At 50.8% G+C, this 27,529-nt stretch overlaps 2 protein-coding genes across 4 annotated transcripts in view; one reads left to right on the forward strand and one right to left on the reverse strand.

Annotated features, from left to right (window-relative positions):
* LOC100478547 (L-gulonolactone oxidase) overlaps window positions 1–8,092 on the forward strand; it is a 32,016-nt gene extending 23,924 nt beyond the window's left edge. For 2 of the 3 annotated variants that reach the window (XM_034661329.1, XM_011218668.3), the window contains 4 exons: window positions 2,670–2,819; window positions 3,680–3,844; window positions 5,565–5,655; window positions 6,411–7,181. In XM_034661329.1, coding sequence (XP_034517220.1) covers window positions 2,670–2,819; window positions 3,680–3,844; window positions 5,565–5,655; window positions 6,411–6,539 — 535 coding nt within the window. In that variant the 3' untranslated portion in view covers window positions 6,540–7,181. Of the gene's footprint in view, window positions 1–2,669; window positions 2,820–3,679; window positions 3,845–5,564; window positions 5,656–6,410; window positions 7,182–7,209 lie in introns of those variants that run through there. The other variant, XM_034661328.1, reaches the window with a different exon arrangement.
* Window positions 8,093–11,432: 3,340 nt separating this feature from the next.
* CLU (clusterin) lies at window positions 11,433–27,441 on the reverse strand. The gene is made up of 9 exons (XM_002914413.4): window positions 27,296–27,441; window positions 23,697–23,828; window positions 22,033–22,181; window positions 19,490–19,660; window positions 17,685–18,090; window positions 16,497–16,601; window positions 13,061–13,290; window positions 11,933–12,108; window positions 11,433–11,678 (listed from the first exon to the last, which is right to left on the reverse strand). Exons 2-9 carry the CDS (start codon window positions 23,788–23,790, stop codon window positions 11,669–11,671), a joined length of 1,341 nt encoding a protein of 446 aa, XP_002914459.1. The 5' UTR covers window positions 23,791–23,828; window positions 27,296–27,441; the 3' UTR covers window positions 11,433–11,668.
* Window positions 27,442–27,529: the final 88 nt, after the last annotated feature.

A 27,529-nucleotide genomic window follows, 5' to 3' on the forward strand; every position in this document is an offset into this window, starting at 1 on the left:
TTTTTTTTGACGTGTAAATGTATTTAATGTTAATACAGTGAAATTTGGCCATCTCTTCCTTTACCTTGGGGACTTCCGTGTCTTGTCAAGAAATCCTTCCCTACCAAAAGGTCAGAAAAGCCCATCAAGGGTGGCACTGACAACAGGCCCTGCGGAACTAGCTGAAGTTCCTGCCAGTCCTGGACACAGCTGAGACCTTCAGCACCATAGGCCTGCATCCGGGCATCTGGGGAAGAGTTGGCCCTCCCCAGGGTAGGGGAGCTACAGGTGGCACCAGATGGGACCCACACTGGGGTGACTAACCACCTGGAAGGTGTTAGGAGAGTGAAATGCAAACCGGGACTCATCTGAGCAGGGAAGGGACAGGGAGCTGGGAGGAAGCGCGCCAGGGGGCTACCGCGCCAGCAGATTATGGATGGGAGTGAGTGGAACATGCCTGGTCAGGCTCGCTCTCCACCTTCCATCACAGCCTCTCGGCAGCTTATGTGTGTGTGTCTGTGGAGCCCAAGCCCAGTGAGCACCCAGGTAAATTGGGCTCTAAATCACTGCTGCCCTTTCTGGCCTGAGTGGATACTCTGTGAGAGCCCCGCAGCCTCGGAGTTCAGCCCACATGGCTCTGGCTTAGCTGCTTCTGGAAACCGCATCCACCCAGCTCCTCCCTGCAGCTCGGCGGCACTCACTAAGCTGCATGCCCAAAGGTGCGGGAATGAATAACAGATTGTACCTGGTGGCTTAATGGCTGCTTCACAGTAAGACTCACTGTGTCCCTGCAAGGGCAGGGACCCTGTCTGTCCCATCACACTTGGTCCCCAGTGCCCCGAACAGTGCCTGGCTCCTAGGAGAGGCTTCTGGAGATCTGTGTAAGAAACGCCAAATGAAAAGCCTGGTGCCTGTCTCTGAGGAGTTCAGTGGTGGTCCCCTGTAGGAGTGATGGTGGTGGCCAGAGCTGACCAAGACAGAAAGGCAGGCTGTCCATTGGGAACAGGCCCCTGGAGGGGGAGCCAGGGCCAAGGCCAAGCTCAGAAACTCTGGTTAGAAGAGGCCTGTGCCCAGGGGCCAGCAGAAGCCCCACCGCAGCCAGCTGGCCTCTGAGACACCAGAGAGCATCTGCCTTGAAACAGATGACATCCTTCTCCCTGCACCCCACCCCTGCGGCAGGTGCCCAGGTACCCCTTCTGAGTCCCAGGAAACTGGGCAACTTGGGACCACGGGAGCAGCATGAGCTGTGGATTCAGGGGGACCTGGACTCTGATCCTCACCCCTTCATTTTCCTGCTGTGTGACTCTGGGTAAATCGCTCAGCCTCTCTGAGCTGTGGTTTACCCACATATAAAGTAGAGCCGCTAGCAGCAGTTGGGTTGTTTGGAGGATTCAATGTCAAGTCTGCTTGAAAGGTGTTCACTAGACCTCATTTCCCTCTCTTCTCACCACGGCTTCTGTGCCGCACCCAAGTGGCAGGATGCAAGGCCTTGAATCTGCTGTTACCTGTAACCCCCACCAGGTGCTCTGAGCAGCTGGGATGGACTTTTGACAGTGAGATGGCAGGGATGTGACAAGGGACAGGCGTCTGGGGAGGGTGCCTCTAAGCAGAGGCCACTGCGGGCAGGGAGAAGCCAGACCAAGCCTTGTTACCAGGTGTCTAGAGTGACTCCAGGAGAGGCACGAGCCACCACTGATGCAATTAGAGCCGGTTCAACTCGCAGGAGTCCGAGCTGGCGGGAACTGGGTTCATGAATGGGATGACCAACCGGACAGGCCCTTGCAACCAGCCTCAGGACCTGTGTCCCCTTTGGGTATATATCTAAAAGAATTGAAGGCAGAGACTCAAAAAGATAATTTGCACACCCATATTCATAGCAGCATTATGCATAATAGCCAAAAGGTGGAGGCCGCCCACATGTCCGATGGATGAATGGATAGACGAAATGTGGTCCGTACTTACAATGTCATATTATTCGGCCTTAAAAAGGAAGGAGGTTCTGACAGAGGCTACAACACAGATGAACCTTGAGGACAAGATGCTGAGGGAAAGAAGCCAGTCACAGAAGACAAATACTGTAGGAATGCACTTCTGGGAGGTGCCTGGAGCAGTCAGATTCATGGAGACAGGAAGCAGCATGGGGGCTACCAGGGGCTGGGGGAGGGGCAGTGGAGAGTTGTTCACTGGGGACAGAGTGGCAGCTCCGCAAGATGCCAGAGACTCACTCCACAACGTGAATACACTTAGCACTGCTAAACTTCGTACTTAAACACGGCTATGACGGTGAATTTGATGTTATGTATTTTTTACCACAGTAAGAATGAAAACAACCCAAACACTGAAAACAAGCTAGTCCTGTAGTGGAGTAGGGGCATGCTTGTGGGCTCCCCAGAAGGGGCTTCTGGCAGGGGTGGGAGGGGGAGACCATGGTTTGTAAGCACACCTCAGGAGATCACTAAATGCTGAATAATAGGATTATTTTTTTACAGATTTTATTAATTTGTCAGAGAGCACAAGCAGGGGCGGGGGAGAGGGAGAAGCTGGCTCCCTGCTGAGCGGGGAGCCCAACGCGGGGCTCCATCCCAGGACCTGGGATCATGACCTGAGCCGAAGGCAGATGCTGAACTGAGCGAGCCATGTGGGGGCCCCGATCATATGATCATGAATTGCCCTCTGCGCTGCCCCTCCAGCTCCTTCCTGCCGGGCCTCGTGGGCTGGATCAACCGCTTCTTCTTCTGGCTGCTGTTCACCAGGAAGAAGGAGAGCAGCAACCTCAGCCACAAGATCTTCACCTACGAGTGCCGCTTCAAGCAGCACGTCCAGGACTGGGCCATCCCCAGGTAGGGGCTGTGCGGGCCAGCTGCGGGGTCCGGGTCCTCGCGCAGCCCCGGCACGCACACTGCCAGCCAGGTTCCCGGTCCCGCCTGTTAGGAGGGGGCACCCTGGAGGCCGAGTCCCCTCTTGGCACCCTTGGGCCCAGCTGTTCTGCCTCTGAGGGGACACCAGCCACGGAGTCCCCTCTGCTTTCCTGTCAGTCCCTCCCCAGCCCTGAGGTGGGTCACAGCATGTGGGCGCAGACTGTGGGCCTTCCTGCCTAGCTTGTTTTTTGGAAAGACTGTCCCCTGCATGCCATCTGTCGGGGGGCAGAGCCCACCTAGCACGCCAGGGGCACGTGCTCTGCCTTGGGAGAGACGCCTGGTGAAGACCGAGGCTAGGTCTGTAGCCCTGGAACTCATTACAGCTTTCTCTTGGAATGGTCCCCTCTCTTTGTCTCTCTACAGGAAAAGGGGGTGATGGTGCCCAGGGCTTAGGGGTTGCCCCTGTCACTGTTTTCAAGGGCTGGGACACTACTGTACTGGGGGGACATTAGAGCAAGTGGAAGTATTAGAATCAGACTGGCTTTGCTCTGTCAGAAAAGGAAGAGGCCGGGGGTGTGGGACAGCTGCGGCCAGACACCCGAAGGGAGCCCCCGACTGGGTGGGGGTCAGGGCTGAACCAGGAGCCGGAGCAGCCCCCCACGAGGCACATTCACAGGCTCCCCTTCTGTGAGAAGGACTTTGAGAGCCACCAGCATGGACCGCCTCTGGCGCTGGGAGCTCCCATCCCTGGGCGCAGGCTGGGGGGCTGTGCAGAGCCCTGTGTGAGGGCTCCGGAGACCCCTCCCCAAGGTCTGGGTTCTGTCCCCCCTGGCCGAGTGCAGAGAGAAGACCAAGGAGGCCCTGCTGGAACTGAAGGCCATGCTGGAGGCGCACCCCAAGATGGTGGCGCACTACCCCGTGGAGGTCCGCTTCACCCGCGGGGATGACATCCTGCTGAGCCCCTGCTTTCAGAGGGACAGCTGCTACATGAATATCATCATGTACAGGTGACCGACTCACTGCGAGCAGTGGGCTGGGGGTGGGGCGCGGGAGGCAGCCCCTCCACTTTGGAAGGACCCCTCTCGTCACCCATCTTTCAAGGCCAGTTCAAATGCCGCCTTCTCTAGGGAGACTTCTTTGGTCCTGGAAGCAGGAAAAAAAAATCTCCTCTTTGGGTTTCTACACCTATAGTATGTGAATTATGTGAATTACAATATTATGTTAATGCGATAATTCATATTAATTAATAGCTAATGTGACTACGAATAGCTACCATTTGTGAGACAGATGCTATACAGTGGCGAAGGCGTGCTTTCTCGTGTGCCTACTCTGGTCGATGGTTCTGAGAGCCTAGAACGCTGTGTTGAGAAGGATTCTGAGGCCAGGTTTAGGTTAAGCAGAAAAGAGGATCACGCTGCTTTCGAGCTGTCTACCTGGGTGCCTTGGCCATCCTGACCCTCTCCACCAGGCGCTGTGCAGTGCCGTACGCTCACGGAGGCATTATCTTTTTCCTAGTTAGTGATACGTAGCAGTCTCCAGGATAAGGCTTACAGACAGGTACACTGAAGAAGTTCATCTCTTAAAAAAATGTCCTTGTAAAATACGCCTCTTCTTCCCACCTCTCGTTGACAATAACCCTCCTCTGACTTTGCAAAAGAAAAACATACTTCTTGCCCAGCTCGAATCTTACTATGGTGTTATTTCTCAGCTTGTAAAAACCTCAAACCTTGAGGATGCCCAAGGGACAATTAAGGAATGCACTGTTCAGAAAGGTGTCCCAAAGATGGGAGGCGGCTTCTCTCACGCAGGGACAGACTCCTGGCAAGGCTCAGACCCTGTCTATCTGTCCCTCTGTCTCTCTTCTCTCTACCTATGAATGCAAATCAGTAGTGAGAAAGTAGCCATGTGCACGCATCATGTTTATTTGAATTTTTGACTTCGACTTTTTCTGTCTGTAAGTCTGACTTGGCTGGCAGTGAGGACTGACCAACTAGGTGATATGCCATGCTTTCCATACATCAAATGAGGGGATTCAGAGATTCCTAGGCTTTGTCAAAAAGATGGCATATTTAGGGGTGCCTGGGTGGCTCGGTCGGTTAAGTGTCTGACTCTCGATTTTGGCTCAGGTCATGATCTCAGGATTGATGAGAGCCAGCCCCGCGTCGGGCTCCGTGCTCAGTGAGTCTGCTTGAGATTTTCTCTCCTCTCTCTCTCCCTCTCTCTGCCCTTCCCCCGGTCACTCTCTTACTCTCAAACAAATAAAGAAATCTAGAAAGGAAGGAAGGAAGGAAGGAAGGAAGGAAGGAAGGAAGGAAGGAAGGAAGGAAGGAAGGAAGGAAAGAAAGAAAGAAAGAAGGAAGGAAAGAAAGAAAGAAATAAAAGAAAATAAAGAAGAATGCCATGGCATTAAAAAAAAAAGATGGCGTATTTATATGCCATAAAGATGTGTGCACGTGTGTGCATATTTAAACTCATGATAATTTTCAGATGCCAGCTATAAAATATGTGAGAGGAAGCAACCCTTTATGAAATCCCTCTGGTGATGAGCAATGAGCAAAAACCCTGAGGCTGCGTGATCTCTGCCGTCCGTGTTGTGCAGACAGAGCCACCGGCTTGATCTCCATACCACATGCCATGTGCTAGGGATGGCGCGGAGAAGGTGCCACATCACTGGGGTGGGATGCTTAGGGCAGGGACAGGGCCTCACCTCCTTCTGCTCCCCACCAGGCCCTATGGCAAGGATGTGCCCCGGCTGGACTACTGGCTGACCTACGAGACCATCATGAAGAAGGTCGGGGGCAGGCCCCACTGGGCAAAGGTAGGGTTTGCCAGTGAGAGGCTCACGGGGCCATCGGCCGGGCAGATGCTGTGAGCTGGGGGCACCCCAGAGGGCTCCTCTCTTCCCTGGTCCTTTGCCTGCCCAAGGCTCAGAAGTTGGGAACAGGGGCTGAGCGAGTCACAGGAAGGAAGGGTTCCACCGCCTTACGCAGACCCAGCTTCCCCCTGCATCCGTGTTCCAGCTGCTCGGTGATTGTACTCAGTGACAACTCCCTTGGGGTTTTCAGAGACATTTCTCTTTCATTGTATTTGATTCCCATAGAAACCCCATGAGCAGGATAAGGCAGGAGTCCATGAGCCCCTTTAACAGATAGGGAACTGAGTCTCTCAGAGGTGACGGGACTTACTAATTAGCAGTAGAATTGGGGCCAGAGCCCTCTCCACTGTCATCCTGTGGGGTGCCACAGGGAGTGGAGAGTTTCATGTTAACACTGTAACACCTCCCTTCTTTAGCTTCCTAGAACTTCCTCTCTCCGATTTGGGTCTTTACATTACGTGTGCATGCATGTGTGCATGCGTGTGTCTGGATGTGTGTGCACACAGGCGTGCGTGCATGGATAGGTATCGGTGCATTTTGTGTGCATGCCTGCATGTGTGGGTGAGTGCACGCATGCATGTGCCCAGGGATAGGAGTATCACGTATGCAGACATACAGACTCAGGGTTGCCCATTTGCAGCCCCACTGAGATGCCGGCTCCAGGGAACAAGGCCTGTTGTGTCTGGTTGCTTCCCCAGGCCCACAACTGCACCAGGAAGGACTTTGAGAAAATGTACCCAGCCTTTTCAAAGTTCTGTGCCATCCGAGAAAAGCTGGACCCCACCGGGATGTTCCTGAATGCGTATCTGGAGAAGGTGTTCTACTGAAGCAGAAACAGAAAATAGATTGAGCCCACCCCATCTCATCCCTCAGGCCCACCTCCAGTGAGGTTGAAGGCTCACCGTCCCACGGGCCTGGTGGGGAGCAGACCTCTCTCTGCGGGCCCTCCGCTGCCGCCCCCACGGCCGCTCCAAACCCCAGCAATGAGCCTGGATCTGGGCAGGGCTCCCTGTTCTCCTACTTCCTGTATCCTTATAACAACCCCCCGCAAAGAAGAGCACCCAAGTGTCCATGGACATCATTCACATGCGGCAGTCCCTTTCCCTGAACCTACAATCACCACAGTCTGTTTTCCCGGGAAATAGAGAAACCCCGAGCGTCAGGTTTGTTTAAGAGGTCAGGGCTTCAGTCATTCATGGGTGCCACCTGCTAGCTAGGAGTCTGTAACTCCTGGGCCCCTCATAACATGTGTTTGGGCACAGTTGTTGTGTGTGCTCTGCCTTCTTACACCCTTGAAGTTTTCTCACATGCTCGGGTGAGTGCCCACCTGCCCTGGGGCTGCCCTCGTCCAGTTTCGGTCTGTCCACCTGACCTCCCATAGCCTGACCTTCAAGCACGTCTGTTTCAGGGGATGTTTGGGGAGTGGGCCCCTCCTTGCCTTCTTTTAAATAAAAACCAAGAATTATTCACTCTCTGCCCCCACCTCTTCATCTCCAGGTAATGCTTTGGGAACAAGAGGCTCATTTCCTGGGTTCCCTCCAGAGGTAATGGGGTGTTGGACCTGCCTAGAAAATGTTCTTCATATTCCTTTTGCAAATGTAGTTTCAGTTGGCCTCTGACCTATCACCCTTCGTGACCATTCTTTTGTGAGTATTCACTGCATATCTACTCGGGTGTCAAGTGCTTTGGGGAATTGATGGAACATTTAGACAGATTCCTGGCCTCAATAAATTTGTATTTTAATTTCATACCTCATAAGAGGATAATATCCATGGTATATAAAGAACTCTTAAAATTCAACAACAACAAAAATGTTTAAATGGGCAAAGCACTTGAGTAAACAAGTCTCCAAAGAAGATACCCAAATGGTCAATAAGTCCAAGAAAAGATGCCCCCATCACGAATCATTTACAAAGTGCAAATAAAACCACAATGAGATAGCACTTCATGCCCATTAGGATCATTATTATTTTAAAAATTAAATTAAAAAAACAAGTGTTTGAAGGATGTGGAGAGAGAGGAACTGTTACGTATCACTGGTGGGAACATAACCTGGCACAGCCACTCTGGAAAACAGTATGGCGGGTCCTCAGAAAATTAAACCTAGAATTACCACATGACCCAGCAATTCCACTTCTGGGTGTGTGCTCAGAAAAACTGAAAGTAGGAACTCAAGCAGAGATTTGTACAGCATGTTCAGAGCAGCATTATTCACAATCGTCAAAAGGTGGAAGCAAGCCAACTGTGTGCAGATGAATGGGTAAGCGAAATGTGTAATGCACTCACGGCGGAGTATTAGTCAGCCTTGAAAAGGCTACAGTATGGATGCAACTTGTGGCCGTCATGCACACAAATACTCTATGGCCCCACCCAGATGGGGCAACTACTGTAGTGAGATTCATAGGGAGTGGAATGGGGGTTGTGGGGGTGCTGCTGAGGGAGGGGAAGTGGGGAGCTAGTAGTTACTGGGGACTCAGTCTTGGACAATGAAAAAGTTCTGGAGATGGACGGTGGTAATAGTTGCATGAAAATATGGATGATAAAATGCTAAATGGCTAAAATGATAAATTTTAGGTTGGAGATTTCTTACTCCAATAAACATGAAGAAATGAATATTCTAGTTCAGGGAAACAAAATTAATGTGCATATGATATTAAATAGTGCTATCAAGGAGGGTGAGATGAAGTGTCGGGGAAATTGCAAAGCTGTGAAGACCCGGCCAGCCCATCTGGACGAAACTTCCTCAGGGAGGCTCCCTCAGCCGGAATATCTGAGTCCGTGGCTAGGGAGCGAGACCCAGCCCTTTTGCTGGTGTGATTGTATCATTCACAGGGTCCAGGGCAAAACGAACATGCCAAGAGGGTGATGCAGGGCATGACACCAAGTGTAGGGTCCTTCTGAGTACCACAGGTAGTGCCCTCCCTGGCCCTCCTCGGAAGTGTGTGTCACAGGTGTGACAGCCCGTTGTATGTTGTCCACTTACTAGACTCTAGTACTGAGTTATTTAGGAACTGATCTGAAGATGTTTTGTAGATGTGTTTAATATCTACAATCAGGTGACTTGACGTAAAGGAAATTATCCTCGAAAACGTGGGTGGGCCTTGTGCAATCAGTTGAAAGACTTAAAAGCAAAAATTGAGGTTTCTGGAAGAAAAAATGAATTCTGCCTTGAAAGTTTCCAACTGAATTTCGAGACTGTGGGGCTGCCCCACAGATTTTAGGCTTGGGAAAATCACAATAGCCAATTTCTTGAATAGATATGAAATACACCCTGGTTCTGTTTCTCCAGAGGACCCTGATAAACGTAAGGGATGGATAAAGTTACTAAAAAGAAAAGCATAGCAGGAGAAACCCTGAGGCTTTGGAAATCCAATCACTCTCGGGTTCTACAGAGGAGGAAACCAAGGCTCAGAGAGGTGAAGACACTTGTCCAACATCACACAGCAAGTTAGGAAAAAGTGTCTTCAAACCTTTCAACTGAGAATGGCAGCGCTACATTTTCGAGAACTTGAACTCAAGTTCTAAAATCTATGGATGTTGCATTCTATTTCATAATGTAACTGTGTTTTAAACTTTTGAGTAAAATTTTACTTTCCAAATCTTGAAATGACATTTCCGCTCTAGGAAAGAGTGGCACGTTTGCTCTGTGGTCTTCTGGCATCTCACACTGACCCCAGCAGGAGATGCCTTCACCATCTAAAGGGACAGATGGAAGGACAAGGAATGGTGTCTCCCCTGGGCCCATGGGAAGCTACATTGTGGTGCAGCATCAGGGCCATGAGGGCTCTCAAGGCTAAATTTGGGGTGTGAGCTCAGCAGCCAAAAGAAAAGGTGCAAATCTCCCCCAAGTGGAGTAATTGAACTGTGGGCGGCTTCTCCCTTGGGGCAGCCACCTGGCCCCTCGCCACACAGGGGCAGGGCTGAGAATCGGAGGGGTCCAGATGATCTCTGAGAGTCTCAGAAAGACGCGCCTCCTCCCAGAAAGTCTCCCACAATGCAAAGATGTGAGACATTTAAAGGCCCAAGACGGATGCCCTCTTGCTTCACTTGCAGGATCTCTGCATGGGGAAAACCCCAGATTGGCTGAATCAACCTGACCACCTGCATGGACAGGGCCAAGAGGATAGACAAGGGGGTGGGTAGGTAGGGCCAACTCGAGGGAGGGGGCGGCGAAGCCCCCCGGCCTGGCTGGTGGAGCTGCAACACAATTTTGGTCCTTCTCTCCAGGTCAGCATCCACTGTCAGCCCCAGAACAGGGACTCATGGCGCCCCCTGGTGGCAGCTGTCCCAAACGAGCCAAGGTACCCAGAGAAACAAAGCAGCCCGGCCCTGACCTACACGGTGTGGCCGGCTCCCACTTTGCCACGAGCTTCCTAGAGGCCAGAAACGAAGGGCTCATTAGCCACAGTCTTCCTGCAAGAATTCCCCACACACATCGTGGCCCTGCACCTTGGTGATCTCGTGCCCTGCCTTGGTCTTTGTAGTGCCTCAGGCTAGGATGTCTGCCAGGGATGGAGAGACATCCAAGGACCCTCAACAAGGCTACTGTGCAAAGGGGGAAAGAGGATGGACACATGACCTGGGAGTCAGCTTTAGGTTGTTTTTTAAGGTGCTAGCCTAGCACAGTATAAGTAGATTGCATAAAAAGAAGCAACATTTGGATATAGTGGCTTCCAGAATCTATAATTAGAAAATAAAAAGTATATTTTGAAATAAGGATGTGACAGTAATGTGATATATGATTTACCATGATGATTTTAGCAAACGCCTTCTGAAGCCATGCCCCTAATTAACATATGTCATTAAGTGACTCATACTAACTTTATTCTGAATGTCCTTGGGAACAATATGAAAATACCAGCTTCTTTGATGAGCTAAGCCTCAGAGTGTCAGTTGTGCTGCAGAGGTCCTTAGAATTTAAAGATGAGGAACAGTGACCTAAGAATATTCTAAGCGTTTCATTAATACGTGGACTTTGCTACAAACCTGGAATGCAGCCAGATGTGTTTTCTTCATGTGAAGTATATTTGACGAAAAGAATTCCATAGTTAGAAAACACTCAGAAATGGTAAGGCTTCATAACTTAATGTTGTGGGAAGAACCACGGTTAGACAGGGCCATCTGCTGGCAGCACAGGGTACTGCAGCCAGGCTATATCAGACAAAGCGGTAAATACGCCATCAGGAAAAACCCAAGTAGAGGAGAAATTGTGGTCAAGGGAAAGATAGGAAGGTTGTATAGATTGGCAGCAGACAAACAATGCCACAGTCAAGGTGTGACAGGAATTCCAAACCATTACAAGTAAAAAGGAAATTGCCTCATTTTGTCTTTTGGGGATGACACATACCATTAAGAAAATACCAACTGGGTATTCAAATACCCGGGATGCCTTATTATTATCCCTTCTTCAATCCTATTTTCAATGTGTTCCTTCAGAAGATCTCACCCACCCCAATCAGAATACAGCAACTGTTTTATGATGGAATGGACAAGATTCACTTTTCAGAAATATATTTTACTTGGCCGTTAGAACACATTTCTGCTCCTAAACACAAGAAATCCTTGGTTTAACTCTGTCACACTCCTTTCATTCTCAATTACATGATATTCCTTATACCATCTTAGCTAGTGCTTTTCTTTTCTATTTTTTTTCCCATACCAAATGAAGGTGCGTGGGAGATAGAAAAACCCAGCATAAAAAAGCAGGACACCCCAGAGCACTCAGATTACTGGCGGTTTTATTGAGTTAGTGGCACGCAGGAGTTCTCATGATCAGCGAACGCGGCATTATGGTGCAGAGTCCAGAGGGAGGAAAGCCTGGGTGAGGGGACAGGAGGGCCTCGAGGCAAGGCCCAGTCACTCGGTGACATGCGGAGCTCTCTCTAGGGGTCTATCGCTCATCTCGGGGGCAACGGAACTCAGACACCCCCCTATTGGGAGAGGCAGTGATCACATCTCATTCCTCCCTGAAAACAAAACGGAGGAGAATGAAAGGTGAGGGCTAGACATTCACCCAGAGGCACCAACCCATACTCAAATGCTTCTCAACAAAGAAAGAACATCCTCCAAAGGAAAAGTAAAATTTCCAGAGATTTTCTGGCTTCGTGCCTGGGCTCTGGTTACGGGAGCCATCATTCCTAGGCTGCATCTGCGGCCTTTTTTCTGGTTCCCGGAGACCTGCAGGGCCCGGAGGGAGCACAGCTGAGACCTGCATACTCACCGGTTCTTCTGGCGGTATTCCTGAAGCGCTTTCTCTGCCACGGTCTCCATAAATTTAGGATTGTTCCTGGAGACGACTTCTGGGACCATCACAGTAATGGGGTCGGAATCGAAGAGCTTCACAACCACCTTAGTGACGCCAGAGGGCACGCCGGAGTCAGAAGTCTGGGAACCCACCTAGGAGGAAAAGGGTAAGAGAAGGACTGAAATATTGGTCAAAGTGGACTCGTTTTGCAACAAAAACCAGGCTTAGATCTGGACAGGTGGCCCCTTTGCTTTTTACTAAGTCTGACATCCGTACAATTCAATGAGCAGAAAGGCCCTAATTCAGAGACACTTGTTTGTAGGTGTAAATATTATCTGCAAATGACCAGCCCATGGGGAACCCCCCAGAGGAAAAATGGTTTCTAAGCCACCACGTTTTCTTGGGCAGCCCCTAGCTGGGCTAGTAGCAGAAAAGGAATCAGGGAAAGAAAAACAAACAAACAAACAAGGTCACCAGCACGAGAGAGAGGCTTTCTATCAGTGATAGAGAATAATGCATCAATTCATGAGCCAAGCTACGTGGCATAGGGCAGCAAGGCCACTTCGTGGGAAGACCACAGGCTTTTCAGCCAGGCAGACAGGTTCAAATGCCCAGGTGAGTCACCTGTCAGTTATAAACCTTGGGCAAGCTGTTGAATCTCTCACTTTCCTCAACCATAAATGGGGTCATGATTGGCGGGGAGTGCCTGGGTAGCTCAGTGGATTAAGCGCCTGACTCTTGATTTCGGCTCAGGTCATGATCTCAGGGTCATGAGATCGAGCCCCACCTTGGGCTCCACGCTGGGCACAGAGCCTGCTTAAGATTCTCTTTCTCCCTCTCCCTCTGCCCCTCTCTAAAAAAAAAAAAAAAAAAAAAAATGGAGTCATGGGATTCTACACCTCACTGGGAGATGAGGTTTCCATGCATCAATGTACTTCAAAGTTGTTATGTTTCCTGCCGTATAACAAATGCTCGATCTAAAGCATAAGTGCCCCCTTTAATCCCTTCATCCCATTTTGCTCCCAGGGGAGGCTCACTGCTGCCAGACCACACCTGCCCACCCCCCAACCCCGAGCTTCAGTGTGTGGCCAGGACGGGCCTCACCGTAGTGACCTGGAGATAGAATGGGTCTTCGCTTTGAGTGAGATTAGCCAGCTGGGACACCCAGCTAAACTGCTCGTTCAGCTGCTTCAACAGGGAGGACGTGTTGAACATCTTCTCCTGGTAGGACTGCAGGAGCTCGTCATACAGCCTGGTGAACTTCTCGGCAATCTGGAGGGAATTATTAAGTTCCTGTCGCAGCTGGACCTGCGCAGGGTTGTTGGAAGAACAGTCTGTCCGGAGATGGAAAAGAAAAATAAAAAAGGCAGAAATGTGAAGGGAAGGCTAAAAAGGGATAAAAATATGACTGGAAATCAGTTCAAGGAGCGAGGACCCAAAGCAGGGCAACTCTAAGTACCTAGCCACACTCCGTGTGTGGTCAGTCTGTAACGAGAGACAGAGCTCTCCCCAGAATATCAATCAACACGCAGCTTCCTTCATAGACAAAGTCCTGCTCTGGAAAACAATGTCACCTGATCTAAACAGCGTCCTTAGTGACATCACTGATTTACCTTTGGGTGCAAGACCCTTACCTCCTTGGAGACTGGTGACAAAGGGCGTTGACCACACTTTGAGAAGCACTGATCTCAGTCTGTGTGCTCAGACCTGGAGCTATTCTCGCTGCCCTAGTCCCCCGATGCATCATTTCCAGAGAGGAGGAGTGTTCCTTATAACTACCAGGTACCACACACTACGCGAGTGCTTTGGGCATCCACTATCTCCAATAAGCACATCTCTTCTACCTTAAGTATTACCAGTGATGAAAGTGAGGCCACAAAAGTCAATCAACCTGCTTAAAGACATAGAATGAGTGATTTATGGGACCAGGATTGAACCCAGGGCTTTCATTCCTAAACTAGGCTCTTCCTCCTCTGAGTCTGTGGCTCTGGAAAATTCTCCAAGCCTATCTTTTGAGCGTATCTTCAAAACTAAAACCTAGTGCCAACAGTCCATGACACAGAAGAGCTGGCCAGGATCCTTGGGGCACTAAGTGCAGCAGCCTGGTGGCTCAGGGGCCCGGCCTGCCCATCTGCCCGTCACAGCTGGTCACCCAGCTCACCCGGGGGACAGAGAAGACATAAGGCCCTGCTTTGGGTCCTAGAATGCCCACTGCAGGTTGTCTGATCCATAAGAGCTGGCAATGACCCACTATCCTGTTAAAAACTACTGATTTTCTTTCCTTAATTTAAAAAAAAAATATCCAGTACATCAAAACAGATCTTTGCACACTGCATTTACTATAAAGGGTCACCATAAGTGATTATAGTAGATGCAATCATTTGTATTAAAATCTTAAAAATGGTAGCTGGGGCAAGAAATAAAAGCCAGGTTGAAAAGATAATATAATGGATAATCTTAACTCTTTCTCCAGGGATAAATTAAAAAGTAAGTAAAGTCATCGAAAACTGAAACTCCGTCTAGAGCAGTGGATCTCAACCAGGGGCTCTGCTGCCGCCAGGGGGATATTTGTCAAGGTCTGAAAATAATTTTGGTTGTCACAACTGGTGTGGGCAGGGAGGCTACTGGTGCCTCATGGGTAGGGGCCAGGGGTGCTGCTAAACACCCCACAGGGCACAGGACAGCCCCCACAACAAAAAGGGATCAGTCCGCGGGCGCCTGGGTGGCTCAGTCGGTAAGGTGTCTGCCTTTGGCTCAGGTCATGATCCCAGGGTCCTGGGATCGAGCCCCGAAGGGGTGGGGGTGTGGGGGGGGTGGTCCCTGCTCAGCGGGGAGCCTGCTTCTCCCTCTGCCCCTCCCCCAGCTCATGCACACACACACACACACACACACACACACACTCTCTCTCTCTCTCAGATAAACAAAATCTTAAAAAAAAAAAAAAAAAAAAGCGCTCTAGTCTGAAATGTCAATAGTGCCGAAGTCGAGAAACACTGGTCTGAAGTGTTTGGGCAGTGCGTGCTCATTTGGCAGCCCGCGCCTGAAACAAGAGGCCTGAGACTTCCTCGGCGGAGAAGAGAAGGCAGTGTGGGTAAGCTGTGATCGCTGACCATTAAGATCTGTGCTCGGGGTGCCAATCTGAGCCGGGGCACCTGTGCCTCCCTTCTCCTGGCCCACACCTGACTCTCTGGTGGTGAGGAACTGTGCCCGTGACACCCCTCTGGGGTAGCTGATGGGCGGAGCCTGGGAGGCTGGGCTGAGGTCTCATCCCCACTTCATACACCAGCCCCACCCACCACGTGTATGTATTTTGCAGTGGCTTCGAAAATTATAGGAGTGAGGCTAGGAATATTTAACTAGACTCCGAAGGCTTGCCCCGGCACACCCAAACGTATTAAGTAAGAGCAAAGCCACAAGATCGATCCGCTATGTCCAAGGGAAACAATTAACCCCTTCCAAGCAGAGACTACTGTGTGCCAGGAACCATTCCAGATGCTTTTATAGCTGTTACTCAAAGTAGGAAGAAATGAGCCAATGAACAGATGTGATGCAGCTGAGGGCAGCCGCTGAAGGGAAGTACGGTTGAACCTCGAATAACACGGTTTGAATAGTGTCTGCTTATATGTCATTCTTTACGGTATAGTATTGTAAACATAGCTTTCTCTACCATTTTCTTAATAACTTTTTTCTCTAGCTTACTTTAAGAATACAGCATACGATACAAGTTACATATGAAATACGAGTTAATAGACGGTTTATGTTATTGCCTCCCCTCACCCCCTCGTTGTTCAAGGGTCAACTGTATTTCCATTGCTTTGGGGACTGCCAGCCAAAGGATATTTTGCTGAGAAACTAAGGGGCCACTTACCGGTGAGCCACATGTTCTGGGGACAGAACACCAAATACTGGTTAAGGTGATGGGTAGTAAGGAGGGCACGTATTGCATGGTGCACTGGGTGTTATACGCAACTAATGAATCATCGAACTTCACATCAAAAAAATATAAAATAAAAAAAAAGAAAAACAAAAAGAAAAACAAAAAGAACACATCCCAAACACCTAACTCTCCAACATATGGGTGTCCCATAATCTTGGGAAGTTACTCAACCTCCTGTGACTGTGAGCTTTTTCACCTCAGTAAGATAGGGACAGTCACTGTACCCAACTCAGGGTCATTCTGAGGAAATGAGTAAATGTTTGCAAAGTGTCTACAACAGTACCAACATGATAAGAGTTTGTTAAACAGAATACATATTATCTAAAAGTCCATTATCTGCAGGAAAAAAATGAGGTCTACCCGGCATGGCCCTTGGGAAGAGAGTAACTGGGGAAATCAAAAAAAGATGTCTCCCAATTTCAGGGACAACCCTACCTCTTAACCCTTATCTACAGATGGGGGCCCACGTGGAGCAGGACCAGGGAATCCCTCCCCGCAGTGCCACAGCTAGAAGGCAGCGGAGCTGGAATTTCAAGTCCCACATGTCTGACCCCACAAAGGGAGCCCCGGTGAGGTACCAGCGACCAAGGCTCTCTGACTCACCCACGGACAAGATCTCCCGGCACTTTTCACACTGGTCCTTCATCTTCAGGCACCCTGTGGAGTTATGACGGATCTCCTTGCACACAGCGCCGTCCTGGTTACCTTCTGGAAACACACGAGGGAAGAGGGCGTCATGCTGAGGGACCACACAGAGCAATATAGTGAAGGGCCTCCCCTCCGACCCCTTTCACACTACTGTCTGCCTCTTCGAGATGCTTCTGTGAGCAGAGAATGAGTTGTCTGCTTGCAGACCCAGGCCTCTCTGGTCAGGGCTCCCTGCAGAGGGACAGGAGGGGGTTCGCGGGCTCCCTCAGCTGGGTGTGACCTCTCCTCCCATCATCTCCGTCCGAGGAGCCCTTCCTGCCTGCACACTGCCATAGCTATATGCACTTCTCTTTGGCATCAGAACCTTTCTGCTCTGCATTCTGTCAGGCTCACCTCTGCCCCCAGGGTCAGCAAGCCCCTTGAAGGCAGGAATGAGATCCTCCTTAGAGACACCTCATAACACAAGCCCCCCCACCATTATGTATATGCAGTAGGTGCTGTCAATTCGACGTCCTCCTGTATCCCAAACCATTTCAAGCCAAACTTCGTGCCAGTCGAACGGTAGCATTTAGGAGATGGTGTTGGCTAACTAGGTCTATTAGTTCAAAGACGGAAATCACTTCTAAAACTATTGACTTTTCATGTCCATACTAGACCTCATTCATTAAAAAATATTCATGCATGCCCATTCTCTACCAGGCCCCAAGATGATAGCTGGCAACAGATTTCTAAACTGTAGCACGGACAGATTATATAATTTGTCACCACTGTATGCATGGCATCCACATAAAGGCACCTGGGTTCCCAAGACAAAGGGGTCTGGTTCTCTAGAAAGGCGTAGTAAGTGTCACGCCCACCAGTGGCTGGAAGGGGCATGGTAAACTTGAAAGAACACAGGTTCCAAGTCTGGCAGGGCTAAATCTGACTGGGTCCCCCTCTATCAGCTGTGACTACTTGGACACGTTCCTTCACCTGTCATACTTTACTTCTCCTTAAATGGGGATAATACCACCTTCATGGGGTTGCTGGGGGAAACTGAGATGGCACACGCCAAGCCCCTGGCATCGTTCTTAGAATCTAATGGGCTTCTCAATAACCTGCTAGTTCCCATCCCTTCGTAGGATGAATGAGACCCTTTCTAACCTTCTGTGAATTCCATTGGGAAGTGGGGGAGTCTATGCAGGTTGACATCCATGGCCTGTTGAGCCTGGTGTATCATGTCGAAGAAGGGCTGAAATATGTCGTGGAAATTCAAGGGTTGGTAGCCAGGGAAAGGCATTATGTTCCGGACGAAGCGTGACTTGGGATTGAAGAAGAAAGGCCTCCTCTGGAATGAGCTGAAGGGTGAGTAGTGGAAAGGATCCTGGGGCTCACGGGTGAAGAATCTGTCCTGGAAAAGCTCATCCATAATGCTGGACACCCGGTTGAAGCTGTCCTGCATGACGTCCAGGGCGTGGGTCTGCTGCCGGTCATTCTCCAGCAGCGAGTCGATGCGGTCACCATTGATCCAGAAGTAGAAGGGAGAACTCTGGTTCAGGAACTCCTCAAGCTGTGACGGGCAGAATGGGGAAGTTAGGAGAAGCTCACTGAAGTCCCAGCCTCCTCCTGCACCCCCCTCACTGCCCCTCGGTCACCTCAGTCACATAGCTCATGACCAAAGGCCCTGCTGGGGCTGGCTCCCTGGCCCTCCAACTGTCAGGCCAATGCCCTTCCATTCTATCCACCCAAAAGGGAAGAGTTTGGGAAGATATCTGAGGCCAGGAGATGCACAAACCCCTGTCACTTGAGACTAGTTCCCTCTTTGGGCACCAAGGATCCCCACACCCCAACTCAGCCAAGGGCCAACAGATAGGCCTTCAGTTCATGAGTTCCAACTGGGCAAGGCCCACAGGGGAGGATGGGATCGATATTAATGTGCCAAAATTCTTAATTCCTTCTGCCTAAGTGCACCCAGGGATGTGCCATACTATGAAGTCGTTTGTTATGTTATCCAGCTAATAATTTCTGGATAAGAATCTTCTAACACATGGCACAGGTGCTTGTAATGACTTCACATTTGTGCACTACAGCAAACGTTACCAACTGCTCGTGGCGCTCCAGGCCCCAATGCAGCCGGAACGGATCAATTGCTTCTGGCATGTGAAATGAAGCTCAGATACTGTGATATATAAAAAGAAGTGTATATTTGGTCTTCGGTTCCTAAAGCCCTTAGAATTTCCTGTGAGGAGAGGAATAATGGTCTTTTGTTATGCTAATGAGGTGGCTTTGGGAAAGCACCTGAGGATGGGGCCTGGTTGCCAGCAGAACCAACCAAGATTAGAAGGATGTGGAGGTTGACTCCATCAGCAACCGCCAATGATTTTATCAGTCAATTCCATGGGAGGAAGACTCCATAAAATCCCAAAAGGATGGGCTTGAGGAGTTTCTGGGTGGCTGAACACGTGAAGATGCAGGAGAGCTGCGCCCTCTCAGGAAGCATGGAAGCTCCCCACCTCTTGCCCATACCTTGAGCTATGCATTGCCTCCCTCTGGCTCTTAGTTAGATCCTCATATAATAAACCAATAACCTAGTAAGTCAAATATGTCTCTGAGTTGTGAGCTGCTCCAGCAAATCAACTGAACACAAGGATGGGGTCGTGGGACAGTCGGATAACACAGGTGACAGGCCAGACTTGTGACTGGCGCCTGAAGTTTGGGGGGGGTGGGCATGGGAAGGACAGTCTTGTGGGCCTGAGCCCTTAGCCCGGGGATCTCATGCTGTCTCCAGGGAGACAGTGTCAGAACTGAGCTGACTTGTAGGCACCCGGTGGTGTGGGAGAACTGCTCGGTGTGAGGAACAGCCTCACGCGCTGGAATTGGGGGCAGGACCAGAGAAGAAGCATATTTCACTCAGCTCCCACATCTGCCACTCTGAGCCCAGCTGTGATCAGCAGCCTGTCCCCTTTCACCTGGTGGCCGACCAGCCCCGAGCCACTTCTGCAGACGCGGGCGTAGAACTTCATGCAGGTCTGTTTCAGGCAAGGCTTACACTCCTCCCAGAGGGCCATCATGGTGTCATTGCACACCCCCTGGGACGCCTTCAGCTTCGTTTCGGAATCCTTGGTCTCATTCAGGGCATCCTACAGGAGGACACGAGGCCAGGTTAGCCATGCGGAGACCACAGGCTTCAGGCTCTCCAAGCAGGCTCGATGGTGCTGGGCCCCCCACCCCCAGAGGCAGGCCTTCCCAGATCCAGCCACACAGACAGCATGCCTCTTTCCTCGTCTGCCTCCTGTGTTCCGTGCTCTCCTGCGCCTGGAATTCCCTCCCTACCTAGCTTTAAACGTCTTCTCAACTTTGAGACCGGGCTCTTCTTTACGGTCTCCCCAGCCACTAGAACCCACGTGGAAATCCCTTTTCTCTGATGCTGCACTTAGTCTTGACCCCAGGATTTACCCCTCGCTTATACCCTATTTTCTATTCTCAACTTTTGGTGTTTAAATGCTGTCTTCCGAATCTTCCCGAGGCTCTCTGAATCATTCACCTATTGCAGCCTCGGTCACTGGCACGCCACAGGAAGAAGCAAGCCTTCAAAATCAAAGTCACAACAACTACCAACACCCTCTAGCACATCCGCGTCATTTGGCCCAATAATTCTGTAAGAATCCGCCCCAAAGAATTTCTGCCATAAAGGGGAAGTCCATATGCATTAAGACATTTGTTACGGTGCTCGTTTAGGGCAGGGGGGAAAAATACTGGAATCAACTCGGATGCTTAAAAACAGAAGGTCAAGCAAATCGTGGTCCACACAGAGGCCAGAGAAGCACAGCTTTGCGAGGAAGTTTGTAACTAAGTTTTAAATAGTATAACAAGCATTTTTCATGTTAACAATCTGTGAGTTTGAATAACAGTGACTATCAGAAGAGTATAGAGGGAAAACTAAGGAGTGAGAAACAGATCAAATGTTAACAGGGAACTGTCCGAGGGAAGAGGGTTAAGGGAAACTTTTCCTCTTCCACTTTTCTACATTAAAATCTCAACAAATGAGTGTATTAACCCTTCGAAGAAGTCAGTAAACCATCCACACCCCAAAGCAAAGCTACGCTGAGAAGGGCTGAGCGGGAAGAGCTCTAGTGAGCTCTCTCTCCTGTTCCAGGTCCCCTGCTCCTGCTGGGAAGGCCACCACATCTCCTACCGAGCCAATTCACAAGCACCAACAGCACTGCCCTCTTCCTTTCTTTCCCTGGTCCGATGTGGGCACCAAGACGTCATGGAATCCCCTCCTGACCTTGATGGGCTTTATCACAGCACCTGGTTTGTAGAGGACCTGACTCTGATGATAACCACAAAACGCAAGGACCGGACTTGCCTGACACTTCTTCTCTAGGAGAATTCTCATAGAGTGGTGAGGAAGACACGGATGCCAAGGAAGGGCATTAAGTGTCAAAAGAAACAGTGGCATCCAGGCCAGCATTCCCTTAAGTGGCTTCCAAGGAATTGTGCTAAAAGCTATCATGGGGAAAGGGGCGCCTGGGTGGCTCAGTTGGCTAAGCGTCTGCCTTCAGGCTCAGGTCATGATCCCAGGGTCCTGGGATCCAGTCCTGCATCACATCAGGCTCCCTGCTCATTGGGGAGCCTTCTTCTCCCTCTCCCTCTGCCCCCCACCTCACTCATATGCCTTCCCTCTCTCTCTCTTGCTCTATCTCAAATAAACAAATAAAATCTCAAAAAAAAAAAAAAAGCTATCATGGGGAGAAAAAAGGATTCCCTGATCAATTCAGTTTTGAAAACACAGGGTTAAATGAAGTTCCACGAACTTCTTTACTACAGAACTTCTCAGAGCCTTTAAAACACTTTATTATGCATTACGGGTCATGAAGGTGTCAGGTGACCCACCTTGGCATCTCCTTCATTGGGGTAGGGAGGCAATGGGGGTAGGTTTTTAAGATACCCTTAAGGAGACTACTGATTTTTAAAGTAAGTCGTTTATTCCATGATGGTGTTTTAGTTTTATGGAATCACTAAGCACAGTCTATGCCCACTAGTTTCACTATTCGACTTAGATGTCTCTTTATGAAGTAGTCACAACTCTAGAAAGCCATGGGGCACTGCAGCGTGTGCCTGCCTAACCCCAAAGTTATTGCCCTACTAGATAAGCTTCCTAAAGGTAGGACGCCATCCCCCTCCTGACCTGGGTCAGATCCTATCCAAAGCCTACCTTGGAGCTTGTATAATCAGGGTTTAGAAAAATCTATTGGAGTGAATCTGGTCATCATCAGGCACTGGGCCAGGCTGGCAAGAAACCAGATCCAAGATCTAACCCCTTAAAGCTTTCAAAAGCAAAATAACCTTCCCTCTTTCTTAACTACAGCCCCAGCATCAGCTGACACTAGCCTGAAAGGGCTGAGGGTCCCCATGGCAACCCAGCAGGGCACCAGAGGGGCGATGACCACGGCCCTCCAGCAGGGGGACTCAAGTGGGGGTGGAATGGGGTCAGCTGGCTCCTCCTTACCTCTTTCTTCTTCTTGGCCTCTTCCAAGTTGCTGAGCAGGGATTTGCGCTCCTCGTTTGTTTGTTCTATCAGGGTCTTTATCTGTTTCACCCCCTTGAGAGCATTTTTAATTTCCTTATTAATGTACTTACTCCCCTCGGTGGACATTTCTGCAAAAGAAGGGCCAGGAGGGAGAGTAAGGAGAGAGGAAGAGGTGACGCTGGGGCTATCACCCTAGAAGCAGCTGGAATGGTCAGGAAGGCCAGTTCGGTCTAGGGGCTGTCAAGGCTGGGAGCACCCACCCCGACGGGCGGCCTTCGACCCCAGCTTTGCCCTGACCTGGGGCTTATTGTGGACCTGGGGCCCAAGTAGCGACTATGCCACCTGCTCAGGAGCACAGAGCAGTGGCGCAGGCCCACCCCAGAGGAGGGAGAGCGAGCAGCACGATGCCACGACGTCCCTGCAGCTCTGCAGAAAGAGCCTGCCCGGCTGCAGGAGAACATTTTCATGGGAAAAATCCTGAGAAACAGAACAGAGGATCATAGGGGAAGGGAAGGAAAAATAAAACAAGATGAAATCGGAGAGGGAGACAAACCATGAGAGACTCTTAATCATAGGAAACAAACTGAGGGTTGCTGGAGGGGGATGGGGTAACTGGGTGACGGGCATTAAGGAGGGCACGTGATGGACTGAGCGCTGGGTGTCATATGCAACTGATGAACCACTGATCTCTACCCCTAAAGCTAATAATTCCCTATATGGGACTTAAATTGAATTCAAATAAAAAACTTGAAAAATATTCTGGAAGCATAACTGTGTCAACATCAAAATGTAAAATCTTATTTTGGATACATGTGTTTCTGGGATTCAGTTTTACCAAACATCGGAACTTTCTTATTCCATGGCACCACGTGATAGGGGACACAAAGATGAATTAATGGCACCATTGCACAAGGAGACTGTGATCCAGACCCAATGCAGTGTGGGAAATGCAATGAGACAGTGTCACCGAGGTCCTGAAGGAGTGACAGCTAAGGTTTTTCTGGTGGTTCTCCCGGGTCAAGCACTGAGCCGGCCACGTCACATGCCTTCCACGTAATGCTCTCTGCACTGACGTCATCCCCACGGCACCAACAAGAGAAAAGCAACACAGTGAGATCAGACCCTTGCTCCGAGTTAATACAGCTGGGGAGTCACAGAGCCAGACACATACCCAAGTCTGATCTTCACAACCCCAGAGAACCAGTCAGCTTGCAGGACAGCGTGGGGAGGACGGCAGGGGGGTTTCAGGAAAGGCCTGGCAGAGGAGGGGACCCTGAAGCTGGGCTTTACAGGAGGACATTTCCCCTTTCCTGGATACGGAGCATTGGTTTTGTAGGTGGAAAGGTGGAGGGTACATATAGTAGGGGCTATGGAAACTCAAAAATGGAAACTCACAAAGGCTCAAATGAGCCAGGCTTCCCGGAGGAGGCGTGGGACCCGGAACAAGCAGACTGGTGAAAAGGGATGCAACCGCCAGCAAGTGCTGGGGAGACACCTGACAAATGCCTAAAAGCCTACCTGACCACCAAGAACCTAGAGCAGGTTGCTGAGGGGAGGAGGCTCCGAGAAGGGCAGCCTGAGCAAAGCTTCAGGCCCTGGCAGAGAGGAAGTATGCTTAGGAGAGGGACCCCTGCTCCACTTACCCTGGAGCTCTGCGTCTGAGACCATCTGGTCTCCCAGAACCCGTCCATTCTCCCAGGTCAGCAGCAGCCCCACCAGCAGCAGAAGAGTCTTCATCGCGCCTCCCTCTCCAATTCTGGAATCCCAGCAGGCCTCTGTTTGTAGAGAACACGAGACTGTCATGGTAACAGCTAGCCAGCCTGCTGGTTTCCGGCTGGCCTGCAGCTTCCCGGAGCCCCCATGGAGGCCCTGCCCTCAGCCGGCCCCTCAGCTGGCATTACCGTGTTTTTATCCCCTGGGGAAATTGGGAGAAAAGATCAGACTTGCCACCGGACCCCTTCACAAGTAAGTGGAGGCAGTGGGTACAGGGAGGAACCATTAGAGAAGCAGCCTAATACAGAAGCAAGGAGAACTCTGGAGTCAGCGCCCTGGGCTCTGGTCCAGCCCTCCTCCTCCTCCACCCCCCCCCCCAGAATCGCTGACTAAGTCTGAGTATGTGCTTTCTGCATCCAGAAAGGACATCTATCTGATACCTGCTCTTATCAAATATACCCTCAAAACACCTCTCTCGGCTGATTGACCGGGCCCTCTCCTTCCCCAGCCCTAATGTGGGGGCAGACCCCCTGTGCTGTGTTTATCACTAATCCGGCCCACAGCAGGTGTCCCCAATCCGTCATAAAAGAAAAATCCCCTTTTTCTCCACCAAGCCTCAACACCCCCTAAAATGGCCTTTTAAGACTCTGAGGCAGTGAGAGTCAATCCTTCGGGGCAGCAAAGGAAAATAAATGCCATTTGCTATCCCTTGTATGAGACCTGAGATCTATATCCCTGCATAGATTTGGGGTATAAATCCAGGGGAGCAGGGGGCAACTGTCTTCAGAGAGAGGGGGGCAAAGTCAAAGGGTTAAAGGGAAGGCCTCACGCCTCCCCGGGAGAAGTTCCCTCTGGATGGGTGGACACCTTGGCTGCCAGGTCCTTTCCAGTGGCTGTCCCCTTTAAGCCCACAGTAGAGTGCCCTGCCAAGGTGCCCCCGCCACCACTCAGCTGACTGCTGGGAGCCCAGGACAGCCCAGTCTTACACAATGGACCCTTTCCCAGAAGCTGGAGTTGTTGCATAAAACAGAACCCCTCTCCCCAGCAGCCCAGCTTCTGGCCTCCCCGCACAGCCCTCACCCCCCACTGCTTATCTGAACTCCATTTCCCCTAACAAAACAGGGAGGTGGAGCTCCCCCTTCCCCCTTCCTGAAATTGTAAACATCTAAAAACTTTCCTCAGCTCGGCAGACCCATAGGGACACTTGGTAGCACATGAATAAAGGAAGCCTCTCCTGGAAAGTAATTAGTAAAGCAGCCAAGATGGAGTTCGCAAACCAGCCCCACCGAGCAAAGGAGCAGCGTGGGAGAAGAGAGTGGGTCATTGCCTTCCCCAAAGACAGGGTGGATGGCTGAGTCGGGGTGCTATTTCAGGCCTGCCAGAAGGCCCAGGGCTCACGGGCTCTGCCCTGGCTGCTCACTGAGGCCTGAAGCGCCTCAGAGAGAAACAGAGCTTTTGTCACGCCAGAGAGAGAATGCCAGCAGGAACACCACCTCTGGAGGAGAGGCCCCTGGATACTTCTCAGAAATTCATACAAGAGCCTCTGAAATAGGTCTGGACCAGGAGACAGGGCGTTGGGCCCTAAAGAAAAGGGAGCTGAAGGCAAGAGCATTGACTGAGGAGTCTAGAAACCCAGCAGCCAGTACAGCGTCTCCTACCAGGAACCTGGGCTCCATGGGCAGCCACTGGGTTCTGAGCTGAGAAAAATATCAGTTTCCTGCCCCAATCCCTCCACCTCCAAGGGGAAGCCAAACCCAGAGACAGCATGGGGCTCCCCAGGGTCTGCAGCGGGCTGGCAACCCCAGGATGAGAACCCAGCCCTCCTCCAGGGTTCTTTCCCAGACACCGTATCACTTAAATCTAAGACTCAGTGTCTTCATCTGTAAAATGTCCCCAACATGGACCTCAGAGACATGAATGTGTTCTGCAAGCACAGGGGTCTTAGATAATCATATAAATTCTGACTATTTCGAAATCTGACCTAGGAGCAATTGTGGCATTGGCACTATCTTTCGGGAAAGTCAGAGGAGGTGGCATGTTTGGAGAGGGACAGAGGAACCTATGCCTTTGCTCCCGGAAACGCTCAGGTCCTTTAGAGTGCCTACGAATCCCCTGGGGGGGAGGGGCTTGTGACAATGCTGACTCTGACTCAGAATGTGATATTGATACTGCTCGTCCAAGGACAGCGCTAGAACTGCCCTCCGTGTGTGCTGATTCCTCTCCAGCTCGGGCCTGGGCACCTGGCTGCCAATTGTTCTGATTGGACAAGTCCTGCCAAGGTCCTCCTCTCCCGGACCACTACGGCCAGGCAGCCTCTATCCCCCCAGGAGGCCTCCCCCACAGCAGATGGAGCCATGGGAAGGACACAGAGACCTAAGCCAAGTAGTCATGCAGCTGAACAGTTTTTAAAGCCCAAGACCCAAGCTCCTATCCGGCTGCCTCCCCAAATGTAGAAACTAAACCGGAAAGAAAAACCAATACCATCCAGAGGCAACTAACACTGTGGTAGATTTCCTTCTACTTCCACGCATATGTGCAACAGATCCTTTACACCCACTGTCTTCAAGTAGTCTTTAAAAGCACACCTCTGTGGCTGCAGAATGGTGCATTTTCTGTTGGACTCTATTTTGCCACCCCACAAGGTTGGGCATTTACATTGTACGTAATTTCCCACTGTTGTTATAATGAAGACTCTAGCCAGCACCCTTCCATTCTATCTGTCCTTATTCTTTAATCCCTAACCTCTCTTTGAAAATAAGAATGATAAGCTGCTGCTGCTTTTTTTCTTTTTTAATTAGGTCCAGAATTCTGGAAGATCAAGGCTTCAGTTCTAGTCCTGATTCCGACACCTACATGCTGTTTATCTTGGGAGAGCACCCTAAACCTCTCCAGGCCTCAGATTGTCATCTATAAAATGAGACAGTTGGAGCAGACGTCTGCGATCTGATGGCGGTTGTGACTTTTCTCTGATGTATCCTGGTGCATTAGGAAGCAGAAAGAGTGGAACTGAAGTGGTTGCAACATGTATTTAAATCAAAACCTACTTATAAACACCCTGTGGAGGGAACTACGGAATGGAAGAGCAGACACGAAGACTCAAGCAGGCAAGCTGACAACCACTACTGGAGCTCGTACCTGGACAAGGAGGATGCCACAGGAAGGTCTGGGCCTCCGGCAATGGGCATGAGTTTTCCAAGTCTTGGTTCCCCATCTTTGCAAAACGAGGGTCATTACACCTGTTCTATTGACCCCACAGAATTGTGGCTGGAGCTAGTGAGCACGGGGGCTCCGGAGTCCCTGCCTGAGCGCCACCCCCCAGCAATTCCTGCCTCCAGCTCGGCGGCCCAGTGATGGGTGATGGGGGTCCGGCCACCTCCCATCCCTGGTTGCCCGACTCCATCCATCCAAAGCGCAGCACTGGCAGGCCCGGGGTACCAGCGATCTTCCGGTCGTCTCCCGGTTGCCACCCCCGCCCGCCCTGCGTCCCGGTGGGGCTCTGCACCGGGTAGGAGAGGTGGGGACATCTCACCGGTCTGCGGAGCCCGGCGACCGTGCGCTGCTCCTGGCGACGCCGCGTGGTGAACACCGTGAGGCGCGCGTATTTATAGCGCTCTGTCTCGTCTACACCCCCTTTGGGGCTGGCTGCAAACCTGCATGACTCACGCCCAAAGAATGCCGTGGAATTCACCGGGAGCTTTCTGGAAGCCAGCGCCGGAGGGGATGCGGAGGCGGGGTAGGGGGGCGCTCCGGGGCAGTGCCCGGC

This window comes from Ailuropoda melanoleuca, chromosome 5 (genome assembly GCF_002007445.2).
Source record: "Ailuropoda melanoleuca isolate Jingjing chromosome 5, ASM200744v2, whole genome shotgun sequence".
NCBI lineage: Eukaryota > Metazoa > Chordata > Mammalia > Carnivora > Ursidae > Ailuropoda > Ailuropoda melanoleuca.